The sequence below is a fragment of the Pimephales promelas genome, chromosome 11 (genome assembly GCF_988280905.1).
Source record: "Pimephales promelas chromosome 11, fPimPro1.hap1.1, whole genome shotgun sequence".
Lineage (NCBI taxonomy): Eukaryota > Metazoa > Chordata > Actinopteri > Cypriniformes > Leuciscidae > Pimephales > Pimephales promelas.
The window spans coordinates 1,293,320-1,308,834 of NC_142779.1; the positions used below are offsets into that span (position 1 = coordinate 1,293,320).

General features: G+C 34.3%; 1 protein-coding gene and 1 long non-coding RNA gene across 2 annotated transcripts in view; one reads left to right on the top strand and one right to left on the bottom strand.

Annotated features, from left to right (window-relative positions):
• The window catches only part of dntt (deoxynucleotidyltransferase, terminal), a 131,452-nt gene that overhangs the window by 56,367 nt on the left and 59,570 nt on the right, over positions 1 to 15,515 (bottom strand). Inside the window, exons 9-10 of the mRNA XM_089116714.1 lie at positions 13,295 to 13,397; positions 700 to 936 (exon numbers count right to left, since the gene is read on the bottom strand). Of these exons, the coding sequence (XP_088972840.1) occupies positions 700 to 936; positions 13,295 to 13,397 (340 nt within the window). The remainder of the gene's footprint in view (positions 1 to 699; positions 937 to 13,294; positions 13,398 to 15,515) is intronic.
• Positions 818 to 9,416, top strand: LOC148977105 (uncharacterized). The gene is made up of 3 exons (XR_016145459.1): positions 818 to 947; positions 5,745 to 5,825; positions 8,896 to 9,416. It is a non-coding gene; the product is annotated as an uncharacterized LOC148977105 (long non-coding RNA).

Sequence of the window (15,515 nt, forward strand, 5' to 3'; positions counted from 1 at the left end):
TGAATTAGCATGTTTTGCTAACATTATTTAACATGTTTCTAGCATTTTAAACACATTGCTAACATGAATTAGCATTTTGCTAGCATGTTTGAAAATTTCTAACACGAATTAGCATTTTGCTAGCACGTTGAACACATTGCTAACATGAATTAGCATGTTGCTAGCATGTTTGAACATTTCTAACACGAATTAGCATTTTGCTAACACGTTTGCACACATTGCTAACATGAATTAGCATTTTGCTAGCATGTTTGAACATTTCTAACACGAATTAGCATTTTGCTAGCATGTTGAACACATTGCTAACATGAATTAGCATGTTGCTAGCATGTTTGAACATTTCTAACATGAATTAGCATTTTGCTAACATGTTTGAACACATTGCTAACATGAATTAGCATGTTGCTAGCATTATTTAACATTTTAAGGGATTGTGTTCGGCCAAAAATGAAGACAAATTAAGATATTTGAATGAAATCTGAGATTTCTGTCCCCATATTGAAAGTTCGTAAAAGGATAATTCAAATGATTTTGAGTGGTTTAATCCGACACTTAATGAACAGATTTCATTTAGGCTTTTACTCACATATAAGCACATAGAGCACTCAAATTTGGTAAACGAAAGCTCAAGCATTCTCGCTTGATGCACTGGAGCCACTGATGTTCATTTAGTCCAATCATGTGTAGTGGTGCTCATACCGTGGAGCCGGTCCAGCCCAGCAGGGCGTAGGCATAGCGCTCGAGCGGCGGAGCCACCAGATCCACGCGTACCGCTCTCCAGTCCCGACTCGCCTCTCGCTCGCCGCTCTCCTGCTCTCTCTTCAGCTTCACTATCAGGAAACACTTGCTGAAATGATCCATGGCCTCAAAGCGATGGGTCGGCAGCTGGCTCAGGTCAAAGGTCGAGTCCTGGAAGTCTGAGTACAGCAGGATGTTCTGAAAAATAGGTTTATTTTATACTCATTTGTTTTGTTTTTAGAATACGAGCATATGTGGTTGTTAGTCACTGGTTATTTTTGGAACTGTTAAAGAGGGAAAAAACGTTAACGTAATTAGCATGTTGCCAGCATGTTTTAGCATTTTGTTATATTTAGCATGCTGTTAGCATGTTGCTAGCATAATTTAAAATGTTGATAACAGTTTAACATGTTAGCTAGCGGTGGAACGGATCGCAGTTGATCCGTGACCCGTGCGAATCAGGTCCCGCGGTTCGGCACGCATGTGATTCGCGGATTAACTGCAAAATTTAATCATAATAGAGTGAAAGTTTATAATTTGGACGTGTTTTGTCTTGCCAATTTACACATTCAAACAATTTTAAACGCAGGAGAGGCAAAAAACGCACAGAGAGAGAGAGTCAGTGATGCGACGTTAGCATTTTTCGTGCTAGAAACATGATAATTCATGCTAGTAACAAAATGCTAAAACATGCTAATCCAAGTCAGCAATGTGTTAAAACATGCTCGCCACATGCTAATTCATGCTAGCGTCGTGATTAAAAATGCTAGCAACATGTTAATTTTACGAGTCGACGACTAATCAGTGATGCACTCTCTATTTATTGAAGTGTAGAACTAGACGTTTTTATTGTTTAAAATAATTTTCATAACTGAAATAAAATAGCATAAATATTAGACGTAAAAAAATCTCCTCATCTCGGCTTTGCATGTAATGAGTCCATAGTTGAAATACTGAAATAAATGAACTTTTTATGTATAGATACTAAAATAACACTCAATAATAGTGATATCTCTTTAGGGGAAATGAAGAAATTAATGCTAATGAGCAAGCGAAGAGAGTTTGTAGGAGCAACGAGAGGCCTGAGAGCGGGTTTCCGCCGCTCATGAGTCGTCTGATTATCCAGCGCCGAATGGGGGCAAAAGCTAAGACCATTTGCATTACAAATTGTCAGTTTAATTGCAGCCGCTTTAATAATTGTTGCACTACTGTATCCCTCTCACAGCGCATCAGTCTGAAGCGCTCGTGTTAAAGAGCAATAACTGCCGGAGGGTTGACGCTCCCGCCACTCTCTCCATCCGTTAATCCCTCAGACGCTCCGTCTAATTGCGCAAACCTCGTGTAGAAATAACCTTGTGTTAAACGCCGGCGCGTCCGACACCCTGATGCTTTAGCAGGGAGTGTGAGACTTCCATGATCGCTCACAGGTTGCTCTTAAACAGCTCGGGAGACGTAATTATCTTCCACTTAATAATCCCGTTTATCTCCGAAGTTCCTGTGAAGGTTTAAAGTCCCGCTGTAGTTAATAATTGTATCCCTTGAAACTCATCTTTGATCACCAAAATGAGTTAAATGATTTTTCCCTGAAAAAAAAAAATCTTGATGCCTTAAAATAGCTTGAATATCTCTCCTCATTTAGTATGCGCGGTACTATGAATATGCAAATGAGCCCCGCCTCCACTCACATTAAAAACACCACATAGGCACATAAACAACATTAAAAGCTAGATTTACACCAAAGGGGGATTTAAACATTTTTTCTATTCTAATATTTTGTCATTTTTGTAAAGCAATGACATAGGGGGTTGAAAAGTTAATAAATTAAAATGATAAAAATATCAATTAAAATGATCAAAATGAAGGGTGATCTGATCAGGATTTTTTAGGCCCGATCACTGAAAGCGGTATCGGCCAATGCTCACCATAAATAAATAATAATACATGATTAAAAAAAACAATCTATACACTGTAAAAAATATTGTTGGTTTAGTAACCTGGTTGCCTTAAAATTTTGAATTAATTGAACTGGAAAAAGTGAGTTAATACAAAGAAGGAGATTGATTTAATCATCAGAAACTCAAAATAATAAGTTATATCAACTAAATAAATTATTTAAGTTGATTTGACAAAAGAAAAAAATGTTGTGATAACAAATCTTTTACAGTGCAGCGAGGAATATAATTCCTGGCCTAAAAAGCAGAACAAGAGTCTTTATCAACAGAAACTATCAAATGTAAAACAACACTGAATAGTGTGCACTGTATAGATTAATCCTACGTTTTTTTGTTGCCTCAGGTTTATTAGGACGCTGTCACTTTAAGAGCTAATGCACTGATCTCACACTGATGCACATGCCATTTATTTCCCAACTGTTTATGTTCACTTACGACATAACTGACTGTGTTTGAGTGAATACTCACCGAACAAGGCATTTTTACATATTTAACCGTTAGACTGAAGCACAAAGTTCAATTCATGCAGTTTTAATAACTCGATTTATTCTCGATCACGTCCTGCAGTTTACTTCAAATAAAGTAAACTGCTCCGCACACAAAACAAGCTTGGAAATCCCTTTTAAGAGTATAAAGCAATAAAACAAACAGATCATTTGAGTTCATAAACCTGGCATTGGCTCTTTGACGACTTGCTTTTGTTTCTCTTTTCTAACCTGTCTGCGAAGTGCATACATGTGAAAGTAAATATTGAGTTTCTCTGACTTAAATATTATAATCTGAGCTTTGTTTGAGACACTTCTGAAATATATCTTTCTGAAACTTTATTGAACATGAACATCAGTCAAAAGCATCAGTGAACATTAGTGTTAACAATGACATTTTAGTTCCTTTTTTTCTCTCCCCTTTATCCCTTTAATGCAAAAAAAACAATAATAAAAATGATAAATAAATTAAATAATAATAATAGTAAATAAAAAATAAATAAAAAACAGAAAAGCGCAGATAAAAGGGAAAGTAAATAACAATTACACATAGCAAGTTAGATCTCAGAGAAGACAATAAATGAAGAGTTCAGATGCAAAAGCCTCTAAGTGCCATTTGAAATTTTCTTCTAATGATCATTTTTATCAAGCGTGTATATTTAAGTTCAGTGATTTCACTTAAATGGCAATGAAGATTACCTATTAATTGTCATTTAAGTGAAATCACTGAACTTAAATATACAAGTTTGATAAAAAATGATCATTCTAGAAGAAAATTTCAAATGGCATTTAGAGGCTTTTGCATCTGAACTCTTCAAATAAACAATGTTTAGACTTTACAGGACTAGTAAGTTTACACAGAGGTAAAGGACACAGTAGGAATAGTTTTCTGAAACTCACTTCTGAGGTCTTTAAAAAAACAACATTAATGTTTCTGTCCTGGACAGTGTGTGAGATTAGGATTAGGTTATCTCGAATCATAGGAAAGGCCCAGATGGATCTGTGCATGCTTGTGGAGATACGCTTGCCCTCGATTTCTCATGCAATGCAACTTTTGGACTTTTCAGTCGGCAATGAATGAGGCCGAAGCTGCAGCACCGTAAAGCACAGCAACGATTCAGTATAAACATGAATTTAGCTATGCTAACACATGCATGCTATGGTCTTTTCACATACACTCACATAAAGGATTATAAGGATAAACCATTTTAACTATTGCTATTTTTCTGGTTGAAAATGTGAATGTTTTTATTTGCATCTGTTTATAATGTTCATAGAAATGCCCAACCAGGGACAGGAGTTGAAAAGTAGCACAAACTCTATGGGCTGCGCATCAGTTTTGACTGTATGGTCACTATTAAATAAATAAATTAAATAAACTTACAAATGCATTCACACTGAATCTTTACATTTTACATTTGAATGTATGCATTTAACAAAATACCCAAAGCGACAATAGAGGAACAGAAAGCATTCGTCACAGAGTCTAAATCGACTTACAAATGAGGAATAAAACACGTGATTAATCTTATAATATCTAGAAATCATTCAAGAGAATTTACACAAAAAATGGAATATGGAAAACAAGATAAAAATACTGAAAAATGTAAAATAATTTTTTTTTTTTTTTTGATGATGTTCTTCCTCAGTATTTTTATCTTGTTTTCCAACACAAATATCTGAACATTCTTTACATTTACTGGAGAAGCAAAATGATGATATTAAGTCTTGCTTTCTTAAACGTGATTTAAGTTTACACTTAAAACAAGAACAAATATCTGCCAATAGAGGTCAGAAATATAAACTTGTTTTTTAAATTAAGTTTTCTGATCCCATTGGCTGATATTTCTTCTTTGTTATTGTGAATGATTCAACAGTGCAAAATGTTTGTGTTCACAATCCACTCCAAAATTAGAGCCTTAACTTTGAAATATGTCTGATTACAGAATTTAAACTGGGTTGCAACTACAGTTTCATGATAGTTTTAAGATAAAAACAAAAACAAAATTCTATTAAAATATTATCTATGCTGACAGCCACAAAACCAGCTATATTATTAAAATCTAAACACACACACACGTCTTTGTGGGGACTCTCCATAGATGTAATAGTTTTTATACGGTCCAAATTGTATATTCTGTCTCCTTACACTAACCTACAGTACCCATCACACACACACTAACCCGACGGCGACCCCTAAACCTACCCATCACACACACACATTAACAGTGCAACCAGGCGTACATGTTTTTGCAAACACGATCTGATGCTTCAGCAATTTTTTATGCATTTGATGTTTCTTCAGTCTCTTTGAAGGCCGGGACAAACAGCTGACGCAGAGGACAACAGAAAGTGCGTCGCCATGACGACGGCCGATGTGTGTGTGTGTGTGTGTGTGAGAACTCAAACCCGTTCCCCGAGAGCGGAGATTAGCTTGTGTTTGCACAGCACGTCTGGCTTTGATTCTCCAGCTTCTGCTGAAACTGTTGAACGATCACAGTATGAAAACTGCACACAATTCTTTGAGGAAATTATAGATGACTGACTTCACATCTGCACATCATTTCAGAAACACATGTGACTGGACAGAAGCGGTGCAGGAGACGGACACTGTCGACGCCAGACACATGCATGGGGTCTCTTTTTCTGTGTAAGATTTAATACAAGTCAAAACATGATTTAACCCTCCTGTTACCCTCAAATTTGATAACACTTTTTACCCTCTGGGGTCAATTTGACCCCAGTAATTTAAACCTCCACAATATGTTTATTTTGTCTGAGTTAATTTATGTCTTTGTTGACTACTTAAGTAACGTTTTAAGTTGACATCCACCCACCACCCCACCTAACCCCTTATACATCCAGAATACACATTGCACGACTATGGACAAATTCACAAATCAACATAAAAATTGGAAAAGTATAAATACATCTGGTGTTTTATTTGTTTTATAATATTTCTAAGTATAGATTTATGTAATCTATGACATTTGAAAAGAAAAACTATTTATTTTATCAAGGATAGTAACACGAGTTATGTTTGGGGTCAATCTCACAAAAATTATGTTTTCTTCTCCCCCATGGCACGGGAAACATCAAATTTCTCACAAAAATGATGTTTTCCCCTCCCAAATACACCGGGAAGAATTATTAGTTATCTTGAGAATTATGTCACATGTCATGTGAACTACTAGTAGTTCTCGCAATACTACAGATATGTTTATGTTTGGTTAGAGCCCTAAAACAGAGGGACGTTTTTTGAAAATGATATTGAATATGTAAAAATACAATGAACATTGTAAATTCAAATTATGTTATAATGACCTCAATATAACAAGCAAAACAAATGTGTGTGAAATTTTAATATTTCTTCTGTTTTATTATACATCTAAAAGAGCCTGGGGTCAAATTGACCCCAAGGAACACCGATGTTACAAAATTTGTACAGGACTTAAAAAAAAATATTAGCAGGTTAATTTTATGTTTACAGAGTTGTCCCCATTAAAATAGGAATTTGAAGCAAAAAAATAAAAAATAAAATTATGTTTTTACAGACTTTAAACATTGAATGGGGTCAAATTGACCCCAAGGATAATAGGAGGGTTAATACAGCTCAATCTACACTGAAAAAAAATGATTTTTTGGTAAGGTAAATACTACTGAAAAAAAAACCAATGTAATTTACAAGAAAAAGTTAGTTCAGGCAAGAATAAAAAAAACTAGGTAAATTCCATATCAGTACTTAGTTCAAGCTTAGTTCTTCGAACTTTTCTGATCATGCACTGGACCTTGAATAATTAATGAGGCTATTTTTTTACTGGTTTCCAGCTGTATTTACACTGTTTTATCATTGCTTTTGTTGTCAGGATTAGTAACTTGCCATTTTGTGACATTTTGAGGAAATTTTCTGCTCAAAATGACACATTCAAACGCAAAAACGATCCATCAAATGTTACCGTCATTGTGTATTGTCTACCAAGTATTGAGGTCTTTGCATTCACGTCATGCTTAACATCTGACATGATGAAGTATAAATAACTTAGATAGGCTAAGTAAAACACATACTATAAATGACTGGTATAATTCAATAAAATTGTTTGAGTGAAATGTAATGCAAAGGAAATTACAACTAAATCGAAATTAATCAACCTTTTACTAGCCCAGTTACTTATATTCTTTGTTACTTTCACTTAACTAAAGTAAAGTTTACTTAATTCCATATTCCAAGTACATTTTAACTTATTATTTCTAATTAAAGCTACTGATAAATATGTTTAGGTTTTTACTTGACAAATCTTTGTAAATTTGCTAGCATTTTCTGAGTGGAAAAAGTTGCCTAGGTTTTTTCAAGTAAATCCCACTCCACATTTTTTTTCAGTGTACCTAAACCCTAACGGTCAAAATAATTAATTTGGTTTGAGTAGGACAAACTTAAATTCAACTAATTACTTTATGAGTATTTAGTACTTTCTTTTTCTTTCAAGTTCACAGAACTGATATATTTTAAGTAAAGTGAACTGTTTCATTGTTTTGAGTTTTATTAAAATTATTTATTTTAATTTAGACGAACTTAAGTTTAACTGAAACGGCTGGGATATCTGTTTCCCAGCATGCTTTGCCGATGGCACTCGAAAGAGAGTGTAAATGCTCAAATTAAGTGCAATATAATGTGTAAAATTAATGTTAAGTGTGAGATTTAGTAGTGATTAATGTTTTGTTATGCTAATTTAGAAGAATTTCTGTTAATGTTGGCTTTCGGATAGTTGCCATCATGGTGACAAGTGGTGCATTCAGCTTGATTTGAGAGCAAATTATCGCTTTATATTATTACGCTCTTCTCTGCTTGTAAGTGCTTATAACATACTGTTTCTAATATGTTAGCATTTGTTATGTCAGCAGATTAGCTTTTAAAGCTAACTAAGTTTATACTATTAAAAGTGATTTGAGTTCTGCCAACTTAGGTTTACAGAGTACTTCATAGATTTGAGTTATAGTAACTAATTAGTACTATCAACGTTATTTACCCAAGTTATCGTAACAATAAGTTATTTAGTTACTTGGAAACAAATCAAATATTTTTTTATGCTTAAATTGTTTGAGTTAATAAACTTAAATGATTTAAGGCAATCGGTTTCCTGGAACGGTTTGAGTTGAACTAACTCATCAGCTTTTACAGTGACACGTACTGTACATACACACAGACACACACACTCAGAGACAGAGACACACACACACACACACATATATAAGTAAAGCTAAAAAGTAAAGCTTGGTTTGTCTAAGAATTTGTGTGCATTGACTATTTTTGGCAAAGTTGTTCTCAATTCCCTGTTAATGAAGTGATCTCAGTGAGTCACACACGATGCCATCGAACTGGTGTGTGTGTGTGTGTGTGTGTGTGTGTGTGTGTGTGTGTGTGACCGTTGAAGACCCAGAGCTGAAGGTTTGTTCAGCAGGGATGAAGAACTACTGACCCAGAACACTTCTGAGGTCTCAGCACCGATCCAGTAACACACACACACACACACACATGAAGAACCACTGACCCAGAACACTTCTGAGGCCCAGTAACGGTCAGCTGTGAGAGCGAGCCTGACCTTCTTGAGGAGCCAAAAAAAACCTGATAAATAAAAAATGATGCCGGCGTCTTTTTTCACAAGGACATATTTCATCCTCTCAGATGATTTTACTGCTCTCTCTCTCTCTCTCTCTCTCTGCAGGCTGGATGAATAAAACACTATGATGTGATGCCATGAGCCTCGAGGGGGACGGTTAAGGTCACGCGACTCAAAATCGCCCTTCTTTACCTCCACTTAATCACCATCTGTCTATCTCTATGTCTCTCGCCCCCTGGAGGCCGGAGGACCGACCCGCGAGATTATTCCCTTGACCTCTCAGTTATGATTCTTGTCAGTATTAGTTCGGTCTCCTAAAATTACCATTCATGCTTGTGAAAGAAGTCTTTTTTGTGTTTATTTGATCAAAAATAGTAAATATTGTGAAATATTGTAATAATTGAAAACAGTTGTTTTTATGTGAATATATAGTAAACTAATTTATTCCTGGGATCAAAGCTGCATTTTGAATTTTGATCACATGATCCAAATATGATGATTTGCTGCTTGAACATTTATGATTATGATCGATGTTGAAAACAGTTCATGTTTTTGCAGAAACGGTGACACATTTTATTTTTCAGGATTATGAATGAAATTGGAATGACATTTTTCTTTAATTGAAACAGAATCTTTTGTAACATTATAAATGTATTTATTTACTGTCACCTATTTTGACCTATTTAAACGATGTGGGGCAGGACGAAAAAATGATAAGTGCGTCAGGCTGAAACTAGCAAAACACACTCGCGCCGAGTGTATGATAGGACCCTGTGTCTGTTATTCAAATGAATGTTGAAAGCATGGAAGTTCATACTGAGATCTCTAATATTAATTGCACAATTGTTGAGATCTCTGAAACTATCTGAGTGATATTTACTGCATGTAGCGAAACATCTCTCTGAGGACAGTAATGAGATTAAAGGTAAAGCACGAGGAATCTTGAGTGTCTGATTGATTGCTCACAGGAGAAGCGATTGAGATCTTTCAGTGAAGCGGATCTGAGCGCAGGATCGATCTGTGAGGAACGTTGCGAACGCAGAGACTAGTGTGATAACAATGGAAGCGGATGGAAAGAAAGAAACACAAAGCGAAAGAGGAAGGCGGGCGCTGGGTTATTTTTAATCTGTGAAATGACAGAAGGGCGAGAGGCAACCCATCATCATCAACTCCCACACACACATTCACACACACACAAGACACTTAAAATGTTTTAAAAAAAATTCTATTTCAAATGCTTTTTCTTTACTTTATATTCATCAAAAATAAAACATATTAATTAGCACAAAAATATGAACTGTTTTCGACATTGATAAAAATCAGAAATGATAATACGGTTCCTGAAGCAGAGAGAAACCTATATAATATTCTATATAATATTATTCTATTCTATATAATAATATTCTATTTCAAATTCCAAATCCCGAAGCAGAGAGAAACCGAAAACACACTCTCTCTGTTCTCTCCGGCTTCATAAAGACACAAGCCTAAGCTCACCTCAGCAAACGAAGTTGCGGTTTACTTTATCAATAAATCTGTCAACGTCTCGAGATTTAGTGTCTTGAAGTCCATCATCACTTCATCACTCCGCTTCACGGTTCACTCGACTGTGGCGGTGCGATCCCGCTGTCGTGTTCGAGCGCGGAGTGATGGACGGATCTGAACCCCAGTCAAAAGCAGAGCGCCAGGGTGGGAAAATTACTTCATTTTTAAGTTACCGGCCATTCAGAACGTTTTAAGAGATATTTCAAGCCTTTATTTGTTATAATTTTGATGATTATGAAAACCCCAAATTCAAAATTAGAGTATAGTGAAAATGTAATCATCAAAATTATAACACACTGTCCTGTGTCGAGAAAAAAGTAAAAAAAAAAAGAAAAAAAAAAGAAAGAAAACCTGACAATGGACACGCTGGAAGAGGACAGTATGGGCTGTCAAACCTCCAAAGAGAACTTGAGGTAAAATATTGTTTTCTTATATATTTTTACGTTATATGTTAGCGCCATCATCTCTCTTTCGTTTCGCCATTTTTGAAAGTTGTGTACGGAAAAGCTCCTGTGCTCCTATTGGTCAACCACATGCATGTGACGGAACCGAAAAATTAAACATGCTAGTCTTTTTGTCGTGATGTCGTGAAGCATCGCAGACGCGACATAGGTTGTCGCCCACTATGACACACTATACGAGATGATAAGACCGACGCCCTTTGTCATTTACGAATCCCCCTACGCTATCTCACGACCAATTCGTACGAATTCGACGAATGATTAAAGAGTGTCTAATTCGTACGACCTCGTTTTGTCTAAACCCACGTGATGGGTAGGTTTAGGGGCGGGGTCAGGGGTAGGTCATTCGTACGAATTCATACGAATTGGCCAATTCGTAAAATATGGACGATTTAGCAAAATCGTACTAATTCGTACAAGTGAGGTTTTTAACGAATTAGCCACTTTTTAATCATTCGTCGAATTTCTACGATTTGGTCGTGAGATCGGGTTGAATCCGCACGACACCCTATGACAAACGGATCGTGCCAAAATCAGGCTAAAATCGTGTAATCTGAACCAGGCATTACACGAGCGAGTAAATATAATAAGTAACTCGCCAAATTGCAAAATCGTACTAATTCGTACGAGTGAGGTCGTATGAATTGTAATGAATTAGCCACTTTTTAATCATTCGTCAAATTCGTACGATTTGGTCGTGAGATCGGGTTGAATCCGCACGACACCCTATGACAAACGGATCGTGCCAAAATCGGGCTAAAATCGTGTAATCTGAACCAGGCATTACACAAACTAGTAAATATAATAAGTAACTCGCCAAATTGGCTCGTGATTGGACAGCGTTACTCGCCACAGTTGATTGTTATGGTGAGTGTTAATTCAAATCTTCTGGCTATATGCATTATGGAGCTGTGGTTTGTAAAAATATGAAGTAAACCCCCAATAATCGTGAAGTAAAATCAATGCAATGCACATCTGATGATTTAAAAACAAACACCCTGAAATCACACAGAATCCTGTTTTGTGTTTCTTTACTGCACGTCAATGACCAATGAATGTCTTTAGAGAAAAGATGAAGTTGTTTATCCAACCACGGCATGAGCAATCCGGTCTGATTGTTTTAAGTGACCATTAAAATCCCCCTTCCCAACACCAGCCTCTCGTCTCCGCAGAACAATCAAAGCCACGAGTCCCACGAGTCGATGAAATCACGGAGAGAGTCGGACACACTCCAGCACATCTGATGAGAAACTTTACTCCAGCTGATCGATGCGCTCTCAGCAAAACACAGAAGAACCGCTTTACATCCACTATCTGGCAGCATCCACAACAAATTAAACTACATATATATCAAATTTCATTAAGAGATAAAAGTATTTTTTTACTATGCATTTACAGGTGAAACTCCAAAAATTTGAATATCGTGCAAAAGTTCATTTATTTCAGTAATTCAACTTAAAAGGTGAAACTAATATATTATTTAGATTCACTGCATGCAAAGTGAGATATTTCAAGCCTTTATTTGTTATAATTTAGATTATTATGGATAACAGATATGAAAACCTTTTCACACTATTCTAATTTTGAATTTGGGATTTTCATAAACTATAAGCCATAATTATCAAAATTACTGAAATAAATGAACTTTTACATGATATTCAAATTTTTCGAGTTTCATATATTAAAAATCATATATATATATATATATAGAGAGAGAGAGAGAGAGAGAGAGAGAGCAGTGAAAGCATATTTTATTTTATTATTTATATATTTATATATATATTATTATTATTATTTATATATATATATATATATACAAATATAAAAATGTAAAAAATGCATATAATATACGAGAAAAATAAAATAAAAATAAAATATACATTAATTGCTTAAACATGTACAGTATGTAATATGCATGTAAAAAATTCAATTAATAAAAAAAATACATTTTCGAGTGAAACTCGAAATATTTTTCGAGTTTCACATATTAAAAATCATATATATATATAGAGAGAGAGAGAGGAGAGAGATAGAGCAGTGAAAGCATATTTTATTTTATTATTTATTTATATATATATATATATATATATATTATTATTTATATATATTATATTATTATTATTTATGTATATAGATATGGTTTTATATATATATAATATATATATATATATATATATAATATATATATAAAAATATATATATATATATACACAAATAAAAAAATGTAAAAAATACATATAATATACGAGAAAAATACAATAAAAATAAAATATACATTAATTGCTTAAACATGTATGTACTATGCATGTAAAAAATTCAATTAATAAAAAAAAATACACATAAAATATACGTTTAAGCAAATTTTCCAAGCAAAAACGTTCTAAACTGAGAAGTTTATTCTGGAAACAAGGTGATCTTTTCTAAAGCAAAAGGTGAGGTCATGCATTCGATGCATTGAGAAACTGTATATCAGTGGTGTGTATTATATTAGTATGTACCTGTGCTTTGAATCGCTGGATCAGCGCTGGCAGAACGGCGTCCTCCTGTCCCGGCTCGGGGGTTTTAATGATGAAGTCCACATCATGACCGAACTCCTTTCCCCTGCAGATTAAACACACAAGCGCTCACATAATGACATTATACACTCTTCAACATTCTGTCTGTCCGCGGGAGAGGGTTTGATGTAGATCATATGATGAGAAACACAATAATCGTGTGAGTAACCGTACAGGGACATACGGTTCATTTAATGGCTTTGCCTTTTTCTATTACTCAAATAAGCCGTTTGGCCCTGCGTCATTAAACTGCAGAGCGTCTCGAGTGCCGAGCTGTCGGCCGCTCACCGCTGCGTATGAGATTATGGAAATGAGTCTCCAAAACTCAAAGGCCTCGTAGGCAGCGGATTCAGGAGGGAGGAGGGAGATATTCCAGGATATATCAGGTAAAAAACTCACCGGGGGAATACAACTTTCACAACTGTTCAGTTTAAAAGATATATGATGGCTTTTCAGTTCATTTTAAAGTGTGAAAGAAAATCATAAAAAGGTAAATTAGGTGAATAAATCGAAAAGGTAAATGAATCAAACCATTGTTTTGGAAATTAGTGGAAATTAATGAGAAATGCACACTGGGTTGTTTGGACCCAAATTTGGGTAAAATATGGATGGACACACCCAAATGTTGGGTCAAAAATGTAATTTCAAATTTTTACCCAACTTCAACTTTAATTTTTTTTTCATTTATTTTCTATTCTCTCTTTTCATGGTAATGCAACACGAAATACCACAAGAACAATTTAACAAATCAAACCAACACAAAATACATTCCATGACAAAAAAAAGAACAGGAGTAGAATGAAGAAAAAAATCTTATAAGCTCCTACCCCATTCCTATCCACAAGATTCACAAATAAGATGACCTCACCAACATAAAATGACAAACAACAGAAAACTTAAAGAAAATATATATATATATATATACACATGCATATACACATATACGACAAGCCCAAACCAGATATAATCTACCTTCAATTATAACACATTTTTCTCTCTTTGTCTATTATTATTATAATTAATATTATTATTATTATTATCTATTAATACCAATTCTGCTTACATGATACTAGATAAACAAAACCAACAAGGATAAAATAATGACAGATCCAACAGCCAAAATAGCAACGAAAGCATAATTATTGTAATAATTCTATTAGTTTTCACATTCTTCTTTATAGACTTTAAGTATCTTTTGTTTATAATGATTTTTAAATTGTAAGATATTTGAACAACATTTTAGATCATTTTCTAGAAGATTCCATCTTTTCACACCAGAGACTGAAACACATTTGTTTGAGGGTATTTCCAGCAAAAGGTTGTTATTTTCAACTAGGGATGGGCAACGATTAATCACGGTTAATCGCATCCAAAATAAAAGTTTGTGTTTACATAATATATGTGTGTAGTGTGTATAATTAATTTGTATATATAAATACCCACACATGCATGTATATATTTAAGAAAAATGTGCATGCATATATTTTATATATATTTATTCACAATTAATATTATATATAAATATAAATATTTGATATATTAATAACACATTTTTTTTAAATATATACATGCATGTGTGGGTATTTATATATATTATATATATATATATATATATATATATATATATATATCAAATATTTCTATTTATATATAATATTAATTGTGAATAAATATATATAAAATATATGCATGCACATATTTCTTAAATATATACATGCATGTGTGGGTATTTATATATACAAATTAATTATACACACTACACACACATATATTATGTAAACACAGACTTTTATTTTGGATGCGATTAATCGTTGCCCATCCCTATTTTCAACTGTACATTTTTAACCCAACATTAATTTAACCCAACATTTGGGTTTGTCCATATCTGACCCAAATTTGGGATGAAACAACCTAGCAGTTTTTACAGTGCAACATGACATTTATGAAAAATAAGCTAGGACACACGTTATATTGATTTTTTTTTTTATCCCAACATATTTGCCTCGTGAATAGAGCCGGTGGTGCCGCATTCAAGGACCATCTGAAGCCCTATAAGAGCTAAACACAGTAAATGTTCACTTGAGCCCGAGTCTGAGCACCAGAAAAGCGTATGAATGTGATGTTTCTGGGTTTAATGGCAGAAACGCACAGTACACACACACAC